Below are 14,495 nucleotides of genomic sequence, written 5' to 3'. Positions count from 1 at the left end.
CTTCCTGCCATATAAGAAGAGTAACTTTTATTTTTCATGTAGAAATATAAATCCGAAGCTTCTAATTATGAAACAAAATGTAAACTAAAAAATAGTTCGGTTTTGAAGATTCTTTTATAATTTTTGTTTTCATGTTTTATCTATTGTCTCAGGTGGTGGCATATGCGTCAATAGGAGAAAGACAGAGGGTATTATGAGGTAAAAGGGAGTCAAAAGAACAACACCCGCCAAACAGCAGTCCCCGCTGTAAAACAACGTTAAGATAGAAAATAAAAACTACGGTACGGTCGGATAATATGGCCAAGCGCGCGCATGCGCGCGTGTCCACATCTCCCACTATAGATGGGCACGGCGGAGGTGGGGACGGCGCGTGGGGAGACCGAGGATGGCCCCACCTGAGGGGAGGGCGTAACAATGATGCAGTTAGCGAAAAACAAATTGATTTCAAGTCGTTGGGAGGGGAGACAAATGAGTCAGGTTTGCAAGCTTTTCCTTTCACTCTTCTTTTCTTTCTTCTTTCTCTCTTTTTTAACCTTTTCATAAAGCAACGCTAATGGCCACTCTTTAGATTCTTCTTCTTCTTCTTCTTCTCAACCCATTTCCTTATCCTTCTGTTCTTCTTCTGTTCTTCTTGTAACTCTTCAACTTCAATCCTGCTTTGTCTCTTTCACTTTTTGCTTACCTGCAACCGGCTTCAGCAGTGGTAACTCTTTCTTTTAATCACTCTCTTTGTTGGGTTGCTCTTATTTTTATGTGGGTTCTTTCTAGTTGTACTCTCTCTCTGGCATTTCCATTTGGGTGCATGCAACTCTTTGCTCTCCATTCACTCTCACTTTGCTTTTCATTTTTCTTTCTATTCTTTGCTTCAGTGGCCTTACTTACAAGTGTTGCCGAGTAAAAAGTAAGATTTTACCTTTTTATTTATTCTTGGATTTGTGATTGAAGTAGAACGGAAATTGTGGAATGTGGGTTGGTTTGACGATGTTCAGAAATGCATTTTTAGATGTTGGTGTTATTGACGGGCAATCCTTTTGTTTGATCTCGAATTATCAATGCTTTGGCTTTGTTTATCTCCTTTTTTTTCTTAATTTTTTTATTTATTTTTCATGTTTGTTGTGTAGATCTATGTGGTTTCATGGTTTTGCGTGTTTGTTGGGGGTAGGAGAAACCTTGTTTTTTTTTTAATCTGATTTTTGTTTCTATATGAGGAACTGCTGCTCTAATTTGAAACTTCATTTGATAATGTAGTTTGGTAAGATGAAGGCTTGTTGGCACGGTGACTGCGCTTGATCTCTCAACTTTTTACTAAATATAGGAAATAAATCACTTCAACGTTTTGAGATTAATAATCAACCACAACATAACTGTTACTTTATGTTATTGTTGCTTCTAATCTTTCCCTCTGACTATTACTAGTAATGGTTGCTGCTACGTCATTTTTCTTCTAATTAATCCCGTACTTTTCCCGTTTCTAGTTTTATATGAATTAATTGACAATTGATGTATTCAGTCACTTTTTCTGCTCAAACTAAATTGAGTCAAATGAGATGTTCATTTTAGTCTAAACTCATCTTGCATCTTTTATAAATCTAACTATCTTCGCCTCAAACTCTAATATTTGGTGATAACATTTCAAGATTCTATCCTCATTCAAAGTCTAATCTTTGGTAACAACACTTTTTTAAGTCTTTCTTTTCTCTTATCAGAATGAGGATGGTTTAATTTGCAATGTCATTCATAATTGGCAGTTGCAGATTATCGGCAACCGTGATGAACTTATGCTGCTTATGTTTTGATTGTAGTTTGATCACCTACTTGCATGAACATGAATTTGGCATGTCCTTCCCGCATAATCAAATGTGTTTGATGTGCTTCTTAAAGTTCGTGCATATGCATGAAGAAGAAGAGTGAATGTCTAGAGCTTGTTCAATCTGATTCAGCTAAACGAAGACATTTATTGTTTAACTTAAATTTTGGTTAACTTTTGACTACTTATACATTCTCTATCGAAGGCCTCATACTATATTGCAATATGTTTTTTACCAGACTACACCAATTTTCACCATGACAAAGATAAGTCCGGAAGTTGAAATCAAGATGCCAATGGAGGCTTTTCCGCCAGTTTCAGCTGACGTGAGCTTTATTTATGATAGTTTTCCGAAGTACAAACTGGGAGCTGATAATCAAATTCTGGATGATCCAGTTGAGGAAAACCAAGGTCCTTCATTGAAGGATGTTATTGAACAAGAAGCTTCCAATTTGTCAGACCAACACAAGCGTATCTCAGTTCGTGACCTTGCCAGTAAATTTGACAAGAACTTGGCTGCAGCTGCTAAGTTGTCTAACGAGGTTTCTGTCTCTATTATTTGCTTATGGTCTGCTATTTGATTATTTTCCTTTACTAAATATAAATATCCAATTTATTTTCAACACTCCCCTGTTCTGTCAAATACACATTAGTTCAAAGCAAAAATATAATAAAATTGCAGGTTCAAGTTAGATCTCTTTTAGATTTTAGGCAATCAGGAGTGCCATTGTTGACATAAAGTTTGTTCTTGACTTCAAATCATAGTTCATCCGTGTCTTTTTTGGTAGTTAATATGAGTCATTTTTCTTTTCTCAATTTCTTATGATTCCCCGTCCTCCGTTCTGTGTGAAAATTCAGGCAAAGCTGAGAGACGTTGCATCTTTGGAGGGACATGTTCTTTTGAAAAAACTCAGAGATGCACTAGAATCTTTAAGAGGTCATTTTGCAGGAAGAAACAAAGAGGATGTGGAGAAAGCTATCTCAATGGTTTGTTATCTTATCTTATTTCATCTTGAGTACACTACATTGTTCAAAGTTGGAAATGTTATCTCATTCCATTTGATGACCAGACAAAAATCAAGTCTTCACTGTCTTTTTTAGTTTTCTGACTTACTTTTTTGGAGCGTGTTTGGGAAGCTATTTCAAAATGCATGAGGAAAATTACTTTAACTCTTCAATTCATGTTACTGATGCTAAGCATTCATACTTAACAATATATTCCTCGTAGGTGGAAGCTTTAGCAGTTAAGTTGACTCAAAATGAAGGAGAATTGATCCAAGAAAAGTTTGAAGTGAAGAAGCTAGTAAACTTTCTCAAACAGGTCTTCTTCGATATCTGAATTTTTTGTAATTTGTTATACAATCTCCTTCAAAACTTTCTGCTATTTCATAGTTTAATTTACTTGACTAATTTCTGAATTTTCACTATTAATGCTTTGATCAAATTCCAAAATTCATTTGGATCTGTTTTTTTACATTTTGTAAAACAATAATTATACAATTCATGGTTTGACATGTGTTTGTGTATTATTTGCTAATAAACTGTTTCAAACTTTATTGTGGTAAGGATTTTGGCTAGTGTACCAAGTCCACAAGTAAAGTGGATTCTAAGTCCAAGTTTTGAAATCCAAGAGACTATCGCAGTACTTAATTTGTTTGTTACTTTTGCAAAATTAAATATTTTGTTTTAAATAAAGTAAAAATAAACAGTAAAATATAAATAGATAAAATAAAGAGATAAAGAATAAAAAAATCAAACTTTGAAATGAAAAGGTTGTTGCCCAATTGACACAAAGATTGTTAGGATAGGATGTGATAAACTAAGATGTAAATATGTTAGGGTTGAGTCTCACAAAATCACCTCTCATGTAAATTACTTCAAAATGAATATATCTTGGTAAATCCCAATCATATCATTAACTCTCTTAAATATTCAAATCTTAAAAGTCCTTAAGAAAATGAAGTTAAATTAATTGACTATAATCTCAATCCCTTGCAAATTATAACATATGAATCAACAATATAGATCAAGAATTTCAAAGATGCCTAATTACAAATCAGACTATTTCTAGCATTAATTCCAATTAGGTGTTTTTCACAACAATCTAGGTTTAAAAGTATTTTCCAATGTTAATCAAATCCCAATTAATCAATTAAAAGGTGACCAAACTAATACAAACTCTAGGCATAGAGAAGAATAATATAATTGAAATAATCTTCTGATAAATTTAAAATCAAGTGCTTACATGAGTTTGGATCTTATTACGTTCAATCCTAACAAAAAGAGAAAGTAGGCACTCATACTCACTAAAGAGTATTTTTTTATGATCTAAAGTTGATTTATGATGAATGCTTGGAGAGATGTTTTCCAGCCATTGCTTTGAGAATATAAGATCTTTTCTGCTCACCAAAAGTTCTCTAAAGCTTCTCACCGGGTCTTAATTTATAAGAGTTCAAATGTGCTGAAAGAAAAGATATTCATGGGCTTCTCATCTCCTCATTTAAGTTAGCAAAAGCCTTGCTTTAAGTGAAGGTCTCTCTTTAAATCTTCTTGCCTGATTGAGCTTGCTTAAGTGAAAAGATCCTTGCTTTAAGCAAATCTTCTAATGTTGCTAAATTAAATCTTCTCTCTTTTAACATCTTTGTCTCACTTTGAACAAACCATCAAGATTACTCCATTAATTAACAAGAATAAAGCAAAAGATAATTTTTTTTAAACAATAAAGTCCTAAAGATTAGAATATATGTTCAATGGTCGTTGTTAGAACACAATTATCTTATTGGATAAATTAGTTGAGGCATTCCAATGTCGTAGAAGGGTTCCCTTCACGCATTAAATTGGTTCCTTCCTTTTCAGGTCAACTTCACAAGATCATTGTTGTTCCCTTGACATTTTATGAATTAGGCCCAAACCACTTTCTAAGATGATAGCACAGCCTATCATAAATCCATTAAAAGGGTCACACTCACTATGTTATACATGTACCAAGTGTTGGATGTGAGGGGCGCATTGGGAAAAACTCAAGTCCCACATCAACTAGCGATGGTGCCAAAATACAACATATAAGTGGGGACAATCCTTACCTAACAAGCTGGTTTTGTATGGTTGAGATTAGCCTAAACTACTTTGTAAGATAGTGGAAAGGAAGTTGGTCACTCCAAAAAAAAATTGTGATATGTATTCTCTTCTAATTATAATTCTAATGTTTTGAAACCATGGTGATAAATATTCATTAAGAGTACTAGTTTTTCATTTAGACAACCATAAGCATTGCAATTATATTTCCTTCTCCGTGGCATTTTGAAATAGTTTTGATTTTCCCGTTCTTTGATTTATTAAATATCTTTTGACAAGAAAAATGGAATCCATCTGTGTTTTGTAGGCTTCTGAAGATGCTAAGAAGTTAGTTAATCAAGAGAAGTCTTTTGCTTGTGCCGAAATTGCAAGCGCAAGGTCAGTGGTGCTCAGAATTGGGGAGGCTCTTGAAGAACAAGAAAAAGCATCCCAAGCTTCTAAACCACAGGTACTAAGTGTTGTTTGATTAGGCAATTTTATTTGTGTACAATTTTGGATTAATGAATTCATAATCAAGCATTACTTTACAATATAATTATATTCAATTTACACGACAATCATATGTTTGGGTGTAGGCAAAAAATACTAAATAATACAATTTAAGGACAGAAAAGAGGGGTTTGTTCTCTGTGTATGATGGGCACATCTTGAAGATAACATTTCCTATAGGGATTGTATACGTTAAAGAATTCTTATGAACTTAATTTCCTCATCACCTATTCAAATTTGACTTAGAAAAAATCATTCTTTTATACATGTGAAAAAATCCAATGCTTAAAAATACTAAGGTAGGAGCGGTAAAAAAGAAAATATAAAGTCGGGTTTTCAGACTACCCTGTTTGTAGTTCTTTGCTAGTAATTTACATAATATCTTCATATCATGTTATATCATCCTTCATTTTGTAATGTTTATGAATGTGGAAAATCTCTGAAGATGCATTATTGATATATAGTTATTATTATGTTTAGTATGTAAAGTATATAATCTAATTTTCCTCATTGTTAGGATGTGGATGGACTAATAGAAGAGGTTCAAGAGGCTAGAAGAATCAAACTGTTACATCAGCCAAGCAAGGTGAATTGGTTTTTTCCCCCTCAATACTGTTTTAGTGGGTAGTTTTTGCTTAACTTCACTGCTCTTCATTTTATAATAATGATAATAATAGTAATAAAATTATCCAGATGTTGACAAGAAGAATTAACTCCAATTCTTCTATACTTTTGTAGTTACACCATGCTTAGATACTACATTTTCACCTTAATTAAACCTTTCAAAATGGGAAATTTTGATTTTGAAATATATGAAATGCATATAATTGTCATTAAATGCTGAAATTTGGTTTGAATTGTGTAAAATTGACCATACCATATCTGAAGAATTCTGGTATTTTAACATTTTGAGTTTAACGGATATATATGTTCAGTGTGAAAATTTTTATATTGTCAACCAAATAAAAATCAGCTTTAGTGTGACTTCTAGGGTGATTATTGTCAAAGTCAACAAGTTTATTATATATCAGGATAAAAAAAACTGTATATGTGGTAGTTTGTGATTAGATGATTGTAAACATACTTTACGCTGCCAATGCATATCCTTTGTTTCATTCTTTCTACTCTTTACGTGTGTGTGTGTGTGTGTGATATTACCAGTGCTGTTAATTAATATACTCTGCTATAGCCTATACCTGTATCCTAAATATATTTAAATTTCCATTTATATTCGTCATATCATTTGGGATAACTTGAACCAATGCATGTGCAATTAGGCACATCATTACTAGATTGTGTTACAATTTAAATATTCTTCATAATGGTGAAATATGACAATGTATGATTTCAGGTTATGGCCATGGAATATGAATTACGAGCTCTTAGGGACCAAATTCGAGAGAAGTCTATATTTTCAATTAAGCTTCAGAAAGAGGTTTGTTGATAACTAGTTTTACCTGCTCAAATTAACTATCAAATCTATTATCAAATTTACTAGATTTGATTGGGCAGTCTTATACATAACACGTGGTAGGACAATAGTAATTTATCTGGGTTAGCTCAAAAGTATGCTTTCCGACTGAGGCTTCTGGCATGCCCTAACCATGAAATGACTGTCAACTTTTTCTTACTTTTTAGTAAATTATGAATTAATCTTATAATGCATGGACTAGATTTCAGTTTGTTTCTTTTTTATTAAGGATAGATGTGTCCAAATTGAATTGGAAGGAAAAAATTATGGTAAACTGGCTGAAGAGAAAAAATAATTATTGTACCAGCAAAAAATATAATTCTTGAATGTGATGAAAATGGTGATAAGCAGGGAAGAAATACAAATTTTAATCATCTAAATTTGAACATGCTAATCTTTGACTGTTCCCTGTCTTTGTATGGTAAGTTTCTGTAAAGTCCATCTGTTATTTCATTTGCAAAGGAGAAACTGACTCAGTTGTCCTCTATTGTCTTGTCTCCCTCTTTTTTCTTTCAATTTGAATCAATCATTAATTGTTTGCTTGGATTATAGTAACCAAATTTTAGGTTCTTTTACCATTGTGAGGCTATTTTTTTTGTTTTTTTACCAAAATGAGGTTCGTTTAAAAAAAATTACAAAAATGGAGCAAGTCGTGCCAACTTGGCACGACTTCATATGCAGAAGTCGTGCCAAATTGGCACGACTTTGACACGTTAACATTTAGTAAAAAAGAAAAAAAAAAAGCCCCACTGTAGTAAAATAAACCCAAATTTTAACTCAAATAACATGTCTGGCAAAATCTTGATTTGGTCATGTTCGAATGATTTTGGTTCTCAAACCAACGTTTTGAATAGAAACTAATACAAGCTTCTTGTCTATTTGATAAAACTATGGTTTGCAAACTATAATTTATACGTGTTATAAATATACTTTTCTTGCAATAACTTCATTCATCTATGCCAGCTAACCATGAGCAAGAGGGACGAGGAAAATAAATCTCGCTTATACATGTTAGATGGTTCTGAAGCTTTGGGTTCATATCTTCGAGTCCAGCCTTGCTCAGATGAAGTGCCACATGTTTCTAAATGTTCCTTACAGTGGTATCGCTTGTCGTCTGAAGGCAGTTGGAGGGAAGTTATTTCAGGTAATTGGAGTCATGTCATCTACATTAAATTATTACTCATAATTATAAATGTACAAATATCATTTGTGTACCCAGTTTAGGAATATTATTATATATAATTGAAGAGAACAAATCAATTCATGATTTGTCTGGCTTATTCTTATGAGAATAGGTTAATATAATTAAGGGGATAAAATATTTCCTGAAAAAAAACCATTCATGTGCCTTTGCCTAAAAGCTTTAGCTTTTAGGATGGTTGGTCCTTGACATGGTATCAAACCCTTTAACTCAAATAGTGAGGATTCAATTTATCCTAACTGCAAATTTAGTTTACTAAATTAAATTTAAGGACAAGGTAAAGTGGACGAGTGTGCAAGACATATATAAATCAATTTCTTGGCCTCCACATGTTAGCTTAATCTTGTGGGTTGATTTCGTTTTGACATGGTATCGATCCTATTCAATTAAGTGGCTTGAGGAATTTTATATTCGGTAAATCCTCTTCAGTTATGTATCCTATTTTTACAATCCAACAAATATAACTTCTCAAATTTACTTCTGCCACGTTTAGCTGCTATTAGTTAGTTCATTGATTTTACATGACATATGGCTCCAATCTGGCGGTGGAATCTATTTTTATTTGTAACCTTTATAATGAATAATGTTTGCCATATCTTATTGACTCTGTTTATGCTGCTGTTTCTTTTACTGGGCTCCAGCTAGTTGATCTTGTTTTTTTATGATGTTTGAAGTTGGTTTCCCTTCATTTCTCAGGTGCCATCAAGTCAATATATGCTCCTGACCCCTCTGATGTAGGGAGAATCTTACAAGTAGATATTGTCTCCAATGGGAAAAAACTTACACTTACAACTAATCCCGTTCAAGCTGGTTAGTATTTTATGGCCTGGCCTTTTGCTTTTCCCAGCAAATTATTTCTGTTTCAAGTGTGCATAGTTGGGGATATGTTGTACCTGACAATATTTATTAATGCACCCAGAAGTAGAAAACAAAGGCTTACAGCTACCTATCTGTGTGTAACAGTTTCAGGACTCGGAAGCCATGTGGAGTCACTTCTACGAAAATCTAATGCTGATTTTAATGTATGTTTTCTACATCCTTTCTAGATTCAGTAGTTTAACTATTTCTGGCAGGAAAGGCTGTGGAAAAAGTGTCATTTAATTCAACAAATATTATAAAATATCTGTTTGTCTTCTCACAGTTATTTCTAAAGATGGTATTTAAAAGCAGATTTAAATTCTGTTTGGTCCTATAATTCAACAAACATTATAAGTCTTGCTTACTAGGTTGAGAAATTTGCTCGTTAGTTCTTGATGCGGGATTCCAGACCCTCAGATGGAACACCCCTTTCCTATTTCCGTTCATGTACTCTCTCATAGCTCCCACACACCCTATATTATAATTGTTGCAAACTTGCAAGCAAGTTTTTCAGTATTTGGTGATAAACCATAAGTTATTGATATGCCATTCCTGAGTTTGATAAAGGTGGATGCTATATTTTGTAGCCAGAGAGCCTTGCATTCCTTGAACCATTCTGGTCTAATGAGTAAATTTCGTACATGTGTTATAACTCCCTTTAATGTTTCATTTTTTGTATGTGTAACTATGTACTTCCGCCTTTTCACACACTTCTTTTATCTGCAAAAAGCAGGAAGTTTTGGTTTTGGTAGCGGACATTTTGTGGGAAAATAATTCTGAGTTTGTATTGGACTTTCACAGGTAGTTATTTCTCAAATGAATGGAAAAGATCACTCATCCCACTCTACTCATTCATTTAATGTGGGGAGGATGAGGATAAAGCTATGCAGAGGTTGGATTACAAAAGCTAGAGAGATTTACTCCCCATCAATGCAGGTACTATTTTGGCAATCAGACCTTGTTCTTGTGTCTGACAACATGAAAGTTAAAGGCTCTTCATCTGCCCCCAAATTCACACATAAGAATTAACACTTTCAGTGTCAATGTCTTCCCAGTACAGAATTACTCCTTGCTATTCTATATTTAACACAGACAACCTAGATAAAGAATAAAATGTTTTTATCGAATTGCAATAGTTCATTGGTGTACTGTTTTTTTTATGGTTTATTATCTACTTAAGTGCTCTATTTGAATACCCTTTAACTAACATTTTTATTCAACTATAGCTATGTGGAGTTAGAAGTGATGTCAGTAATGCAGCGAAGGCATTGTTTTGGCAAGCTAGAAAAGGTCTCTCATTTGTATTAACCTTTGAATCAGAGAGAGAAAGAAATGTAGCCATCATGATTGCCAGGAAATATGCTCTTGATTGCAATGTATGCACCCTTCTCATCTGATTCATGTGTTGACTTTCTTGTCTCATTCTTTAGATCCTACCTCTATCCAACATGACTGCAGTTTTATTTATTTTTAATTTAAATTCACTAAAATTCTCAATTTCAATCAAGTATTAGTTTTTTTATACATACTTTGCTCCCAAATAATTTGCTCTCTATATATTTGTAGGAGATAAAAGTAATGCATTTACTGAAAGAGTGAAGTATTGTAGTAAAATTGTTTCAATAAATGATAAAAGTAGCACTTCCTCTATCACAATCAGTGTAGTTTAAACAATTTTATTAAAATACATCATTTTCTCGATAAATGACATCGGAGACAAATTAGTTATAAAAAAAATAATGCTTTGATGAAAAATCATACATTTCCTTTTTGAAATGGATCCTTTACTTTGATGCAAGTTAAAAATGGTATTTGTTTTCTAAATGACAGGTTGTGCTTGGTGGGCCAGATGATCTAGTGTAGAAGCAAAATTAACTGAGTTCTTCCTACAAACGTGAGGTTTATCATACTCTTGGTGTGAGTATACATGTGTGGTATTGTTAAAGAAAGATGTGATTTCATATTTGTGATTGGGTTTCCACTAATTGAGTTGCATTGTTTTAGGCATGTTTTTTTATTTGCCTAATCATGTTGTTCCAAGCTCAACCTTTTATAATTATTAGTTCATTTGTTCATTGTGGCTAATTTGCATGTGCTAGTTGTTTTGTAATGTAAAGCACATCCCAAACATGGTATATACCAAAATTTCTTAAAGATTATTGGCAAGTAAATTTGCCATGCATCCTTAAATTGGGAACAAAGTAGTGATTAACACCCAAGTGAGTATTGCTTAAGGATAAAAATAAACTTTATCTTTAGATGTATTCTTTTCTTATTACTAAAATCCATTGATCTAATGGTTCCATTGTTGCTAAAAGTAATAAAAATTGTAGTTGTAAGTAATGAAATTTTGTAAACAGTGAGAATTGAGTATCATTCTTAAAGAGATGTGTGCTGTCATCTTAATTAATTATCAAGGTGGGAAGTTAGTAAATCAACCTAAATTTTCACTAAATAAACATTGAATCCATAATTTTAAAAAATAAATTACCTTTTTAATTTTATTATTGTTTATTTTTTTCAATTTTTAATTTATTATGAAAGATTAGTAAGTCAATTTCTTTTAACTCGTTCAACTTTTAAATCACACAAGTTGCTTTCTCTTGTGTAAACCAATATTGATATTAGTAAATCAATTTCTTTAAATAATAAATATTTAAAGAATAATTAAAAGTAAAAACCAAATAGAAAAAGTATTTTTTTTAAAACAAGAACAACGACATGAAATATAGGATGCAGTGAAGAATAAGAATTAAATTTATACAAAACTTGAAAAGAAAAAGAACAAATTTTTCCAATGTCACATCAGATAACTTATGTGAGTTTATTAGTTTAGCGGCTAAAGATTTTATACTTGACATGAGGTTTTAAATTTAAGTTAGTCTAAAATCTTATAAATTTATATATTTTAATTAATTTTTCTTAAAAAAATATTTTATTAGGTATTTAAGTTTTTGCATATTTTGTTTGAGGTTCATGTTATTGATATTTTTGTTGATGAGATGATACAGATTATCATCGTTAACGTGATTATCATAAATAAACACGTTGATTATCATAAAAATAATGATGATGTGATAACATTGGTAGAAAGATAAAAAGTACTAACTTTCAACGATAAAAAAATAAAAAATGAAATTATATTTAAAAAAATTGAAGAAGGATAAAAAAATTAGAAAATATGAATATTACCTTTCCAACAAGATTTTTTTCTATCATTATTTACATTATTGATAATAAAGAAAATACACATATAAATTAAGGTGAAAAACCTCCATAATAAAAAAAACATGATGGGACAATCCTTGGTTAATATTTTACTACTTCAATTAAACAAAGACAATGAAAGTATTCTTTCTACACTATTTTTATAAATAATTACTTATGTAAAAAGTACATAAAATATAGAAAATTAACTTTTTAAAAAAATAAACGGATTAAACGAAGCTAAAATCTGCTTCATTTAATAAAAAATATTAGAAAAGTTATATATAATGTGTATGAGAAAGACAGAGAGAGAGACAGAGATTATAGTCTTATTATTTCTCTTTTTTTCTTTTTTCTCAGTATGAAAGGACCTATAAACTTTTGCCTGTTAATATTATTTCCAAAAGATAGTATAGATAATTACAAGATTCATTTATTTTATTACAATTTTAAGTTCAACCTTTTAATGGTGGACCTTCCTTGGAAATAGCTTTTAACAAATTTCAAATCACGCCCTGAATAAATTATAGCACATATTAACATGAATGTGTTCAAATTAATTGTCAAAAAGAAAATTATGATTAGGAGGGTTAACAAAGTGACTTTAACTCATTTTAGCACTCTAAAAGACTATTATTAACCAATTATTTACTAACTAAAAATATAAAAAAAGAATATTAACAGAAAACATAATTTTCATCACGAGGTCCTTAATTAAAAATAAAACAACCCTTTTGAGTAATTTATTTGTATTCGTTAAATTGAATAATATTTTTAAAATTTTATGACACTTTAAAATAAGTAGTTTGTTGCTGTGTGCAAAGTTAAATTAAAAAAAAAAACTGGACTAAATATTTTAAACGGTTTAGTTATTAATCGAATTGTGTGAGCTATTTTAAAAACAAAGGAGTTTCTTTCTGCACTCCTACATTTTTCTTCCTACAGCCCTCTATTCTTTGAAATATCGAAAGTACCCTTTCACAGTTTTGGTGATTCTGGATAGGGATTCTGTAAGTGTTTTCGGAATAGGGATTCCTTAAATAAAGGTGTTTCTAGAATAAAATATCTTTTCCGGAACACATTTTTTTTATTTTCAGATTAGTAAATCCAGAATTAATAAAATATGTTCTGGATATGTTCTAGAAATATTCTAAAAAAAACAATCCAAAAGTCATTTTTAAAAGGTGTTTAATAATAGAGTGCAAAAATACATTTGTTAGGGTGGAAGAAGAAACCGCCAAAAACAAATATATAGTTTTAAACCTTAAATATCTTATTACGAATTAAAGTAAAATTCAAAATAGTTTTGAAATTTGAAAGGTTTTGAACTAATTTTAAAACTTGGAATGTATTAATAATTTTTTAAGGTATTTAGTGTCGAACTTATTATTGTGTTGATGAATCGTCAAGATGAAAGTGTCTATGACTTACCTCAAAGGGGTGAAATGTTTAAAGTTATGGTTACTATATGAAAAATGAGTAATTCTCAATAAAGACGATGTGTTTTACTTGAGAAAGAACTTAATCGAAATGTTTGATGAGTTAAAGGAATTCTATCACTATAAAAAAAATTATTACATAAATATTATTCACTAAATATTAAATATTTTATGATAATAATTAAATTATAACTAGTATTCTTGTTATTATTTCATTTTTTATAATAATTTTAAATGTTAAAAAAATTAAATTCTATTATAACAAAAATAGTTATCACTAATAATTATTATATAATTATATATAATAATGACAACAATAAAATATCACAAATGTATAATTGTCAGGATTATATTTTATGTAATAGTAATAATAATGAGTTATCACAAATATATAAGACAACCTGATAAATTTTATGTGACAATTATTTCATCATAATTATTAAAAATTACGATAGTGTTTTTTATAAAAAAAAAAATATTAAATACCCAACCCATGTACAAAAGCAAAAGGACAAAAAAAGAAAAAGGAAGATGATTACAAATATCCCAATTGGACATTAAAAACCCAAAAACCTGGAAAAAAAAATGTGCAACCCATAATTCTCCCATTCCTAACTAAAAAGACTACAAGTAATCTATGTTCATTAAATGAGATGCAACTTACACACACAAACAAAATTCCACCCAAAAAGGTGATACAAGAATCCAAAACAGCAAGGACCTCTAGAACTGCATTAGATGTTCCTTCAACTCCCCTACACCCCTTTGTCCTTAAAAAATCTAAATTGTGCAGCAAAATGTGCATAAGAGAAGAGATGTCCTCCAAGACCAGTTGTCTGACACGTCTATGAACATATTCATTGTTAGACTAGCTATGTTGGAGATTCCACATCAACTAGAGATGAGGACGATTCATTGTATATAAGTGGGTGCAAACCTCAACCTCAT

The 14,495-nt window shown here is 31.0% G+C and overlaps 1 protein-coding gene across 3 annotated transcripts; it reads left to right on the top strand.

Moving 5' to 3' along the window:
* Nucleotides 1-222: 222 nt before the first annotated feature.
* Nucleotides 223-11,120, top strand: LOC137813910 (stomatal closure-related actin-binding protein 3). Of its 3 annotated transcripts, XM_068616385.2 has the most exons (14): nt 447-703; nt 870-901; nt 2,047-2,349; nt 2,666-2,794; nt 3,036-3,128; nt 5,190-5,330; nt 5,889-5,957; nt 6,723-6,806; nt 7,806-7,986; nt 8,740-8,853; nt 9,007-9,065; nt 9,703-9,837; nt 10,128-10,277; nt 10,732-11,120. In XM_068616385.2, exons 3-14 carry the CDS (start codon nt 2,065-2,067, stop codon nt 10,762-10,764), a joined length of 1,473 nt encoding a protein of 490 aa, XP_068472486.1. In that variant the 5' UTR covers nt 447-703; nt 870-901; nt 2,047-2,064; the 3' UTR covers nt 10,765-11,120. The 3 variants fall into 3 exon arrangements, with proteins under 3 accessions (XP_068472478.1, XP_068472486.1, XP_068472479.1); XM_068616377.2 differs by lacking the exon at nt 870-901 and having other exon boundaries at nt 223-477; XM_068616378.2 differs by lacking the exon at nt 870-901.
* The last annotated feature ends 3,375 nt before the right edge of the window (nt 11,121-14,495 follow it).

Source organism: Phaseolus vulgaris, chromosome 1 (genome assembly GCF_051622355.1).
Source record: "Phaseolus vulgaris cultivar YP4 chromosome 1, ASM5162235v1, whole genome shotgun sequence".
NCBI lineage: Eukaryota > Viridiplantae > Streptophyta > Magnoliopsida > Fabales > Fabaceae > Phaseolus > Phaseolus vulgaris.
The sequence above is the reverse complement of the archived record's forward strand: the minus strand, read 5'-3'. Positions and strand labels throughout refer to the sequence as shown.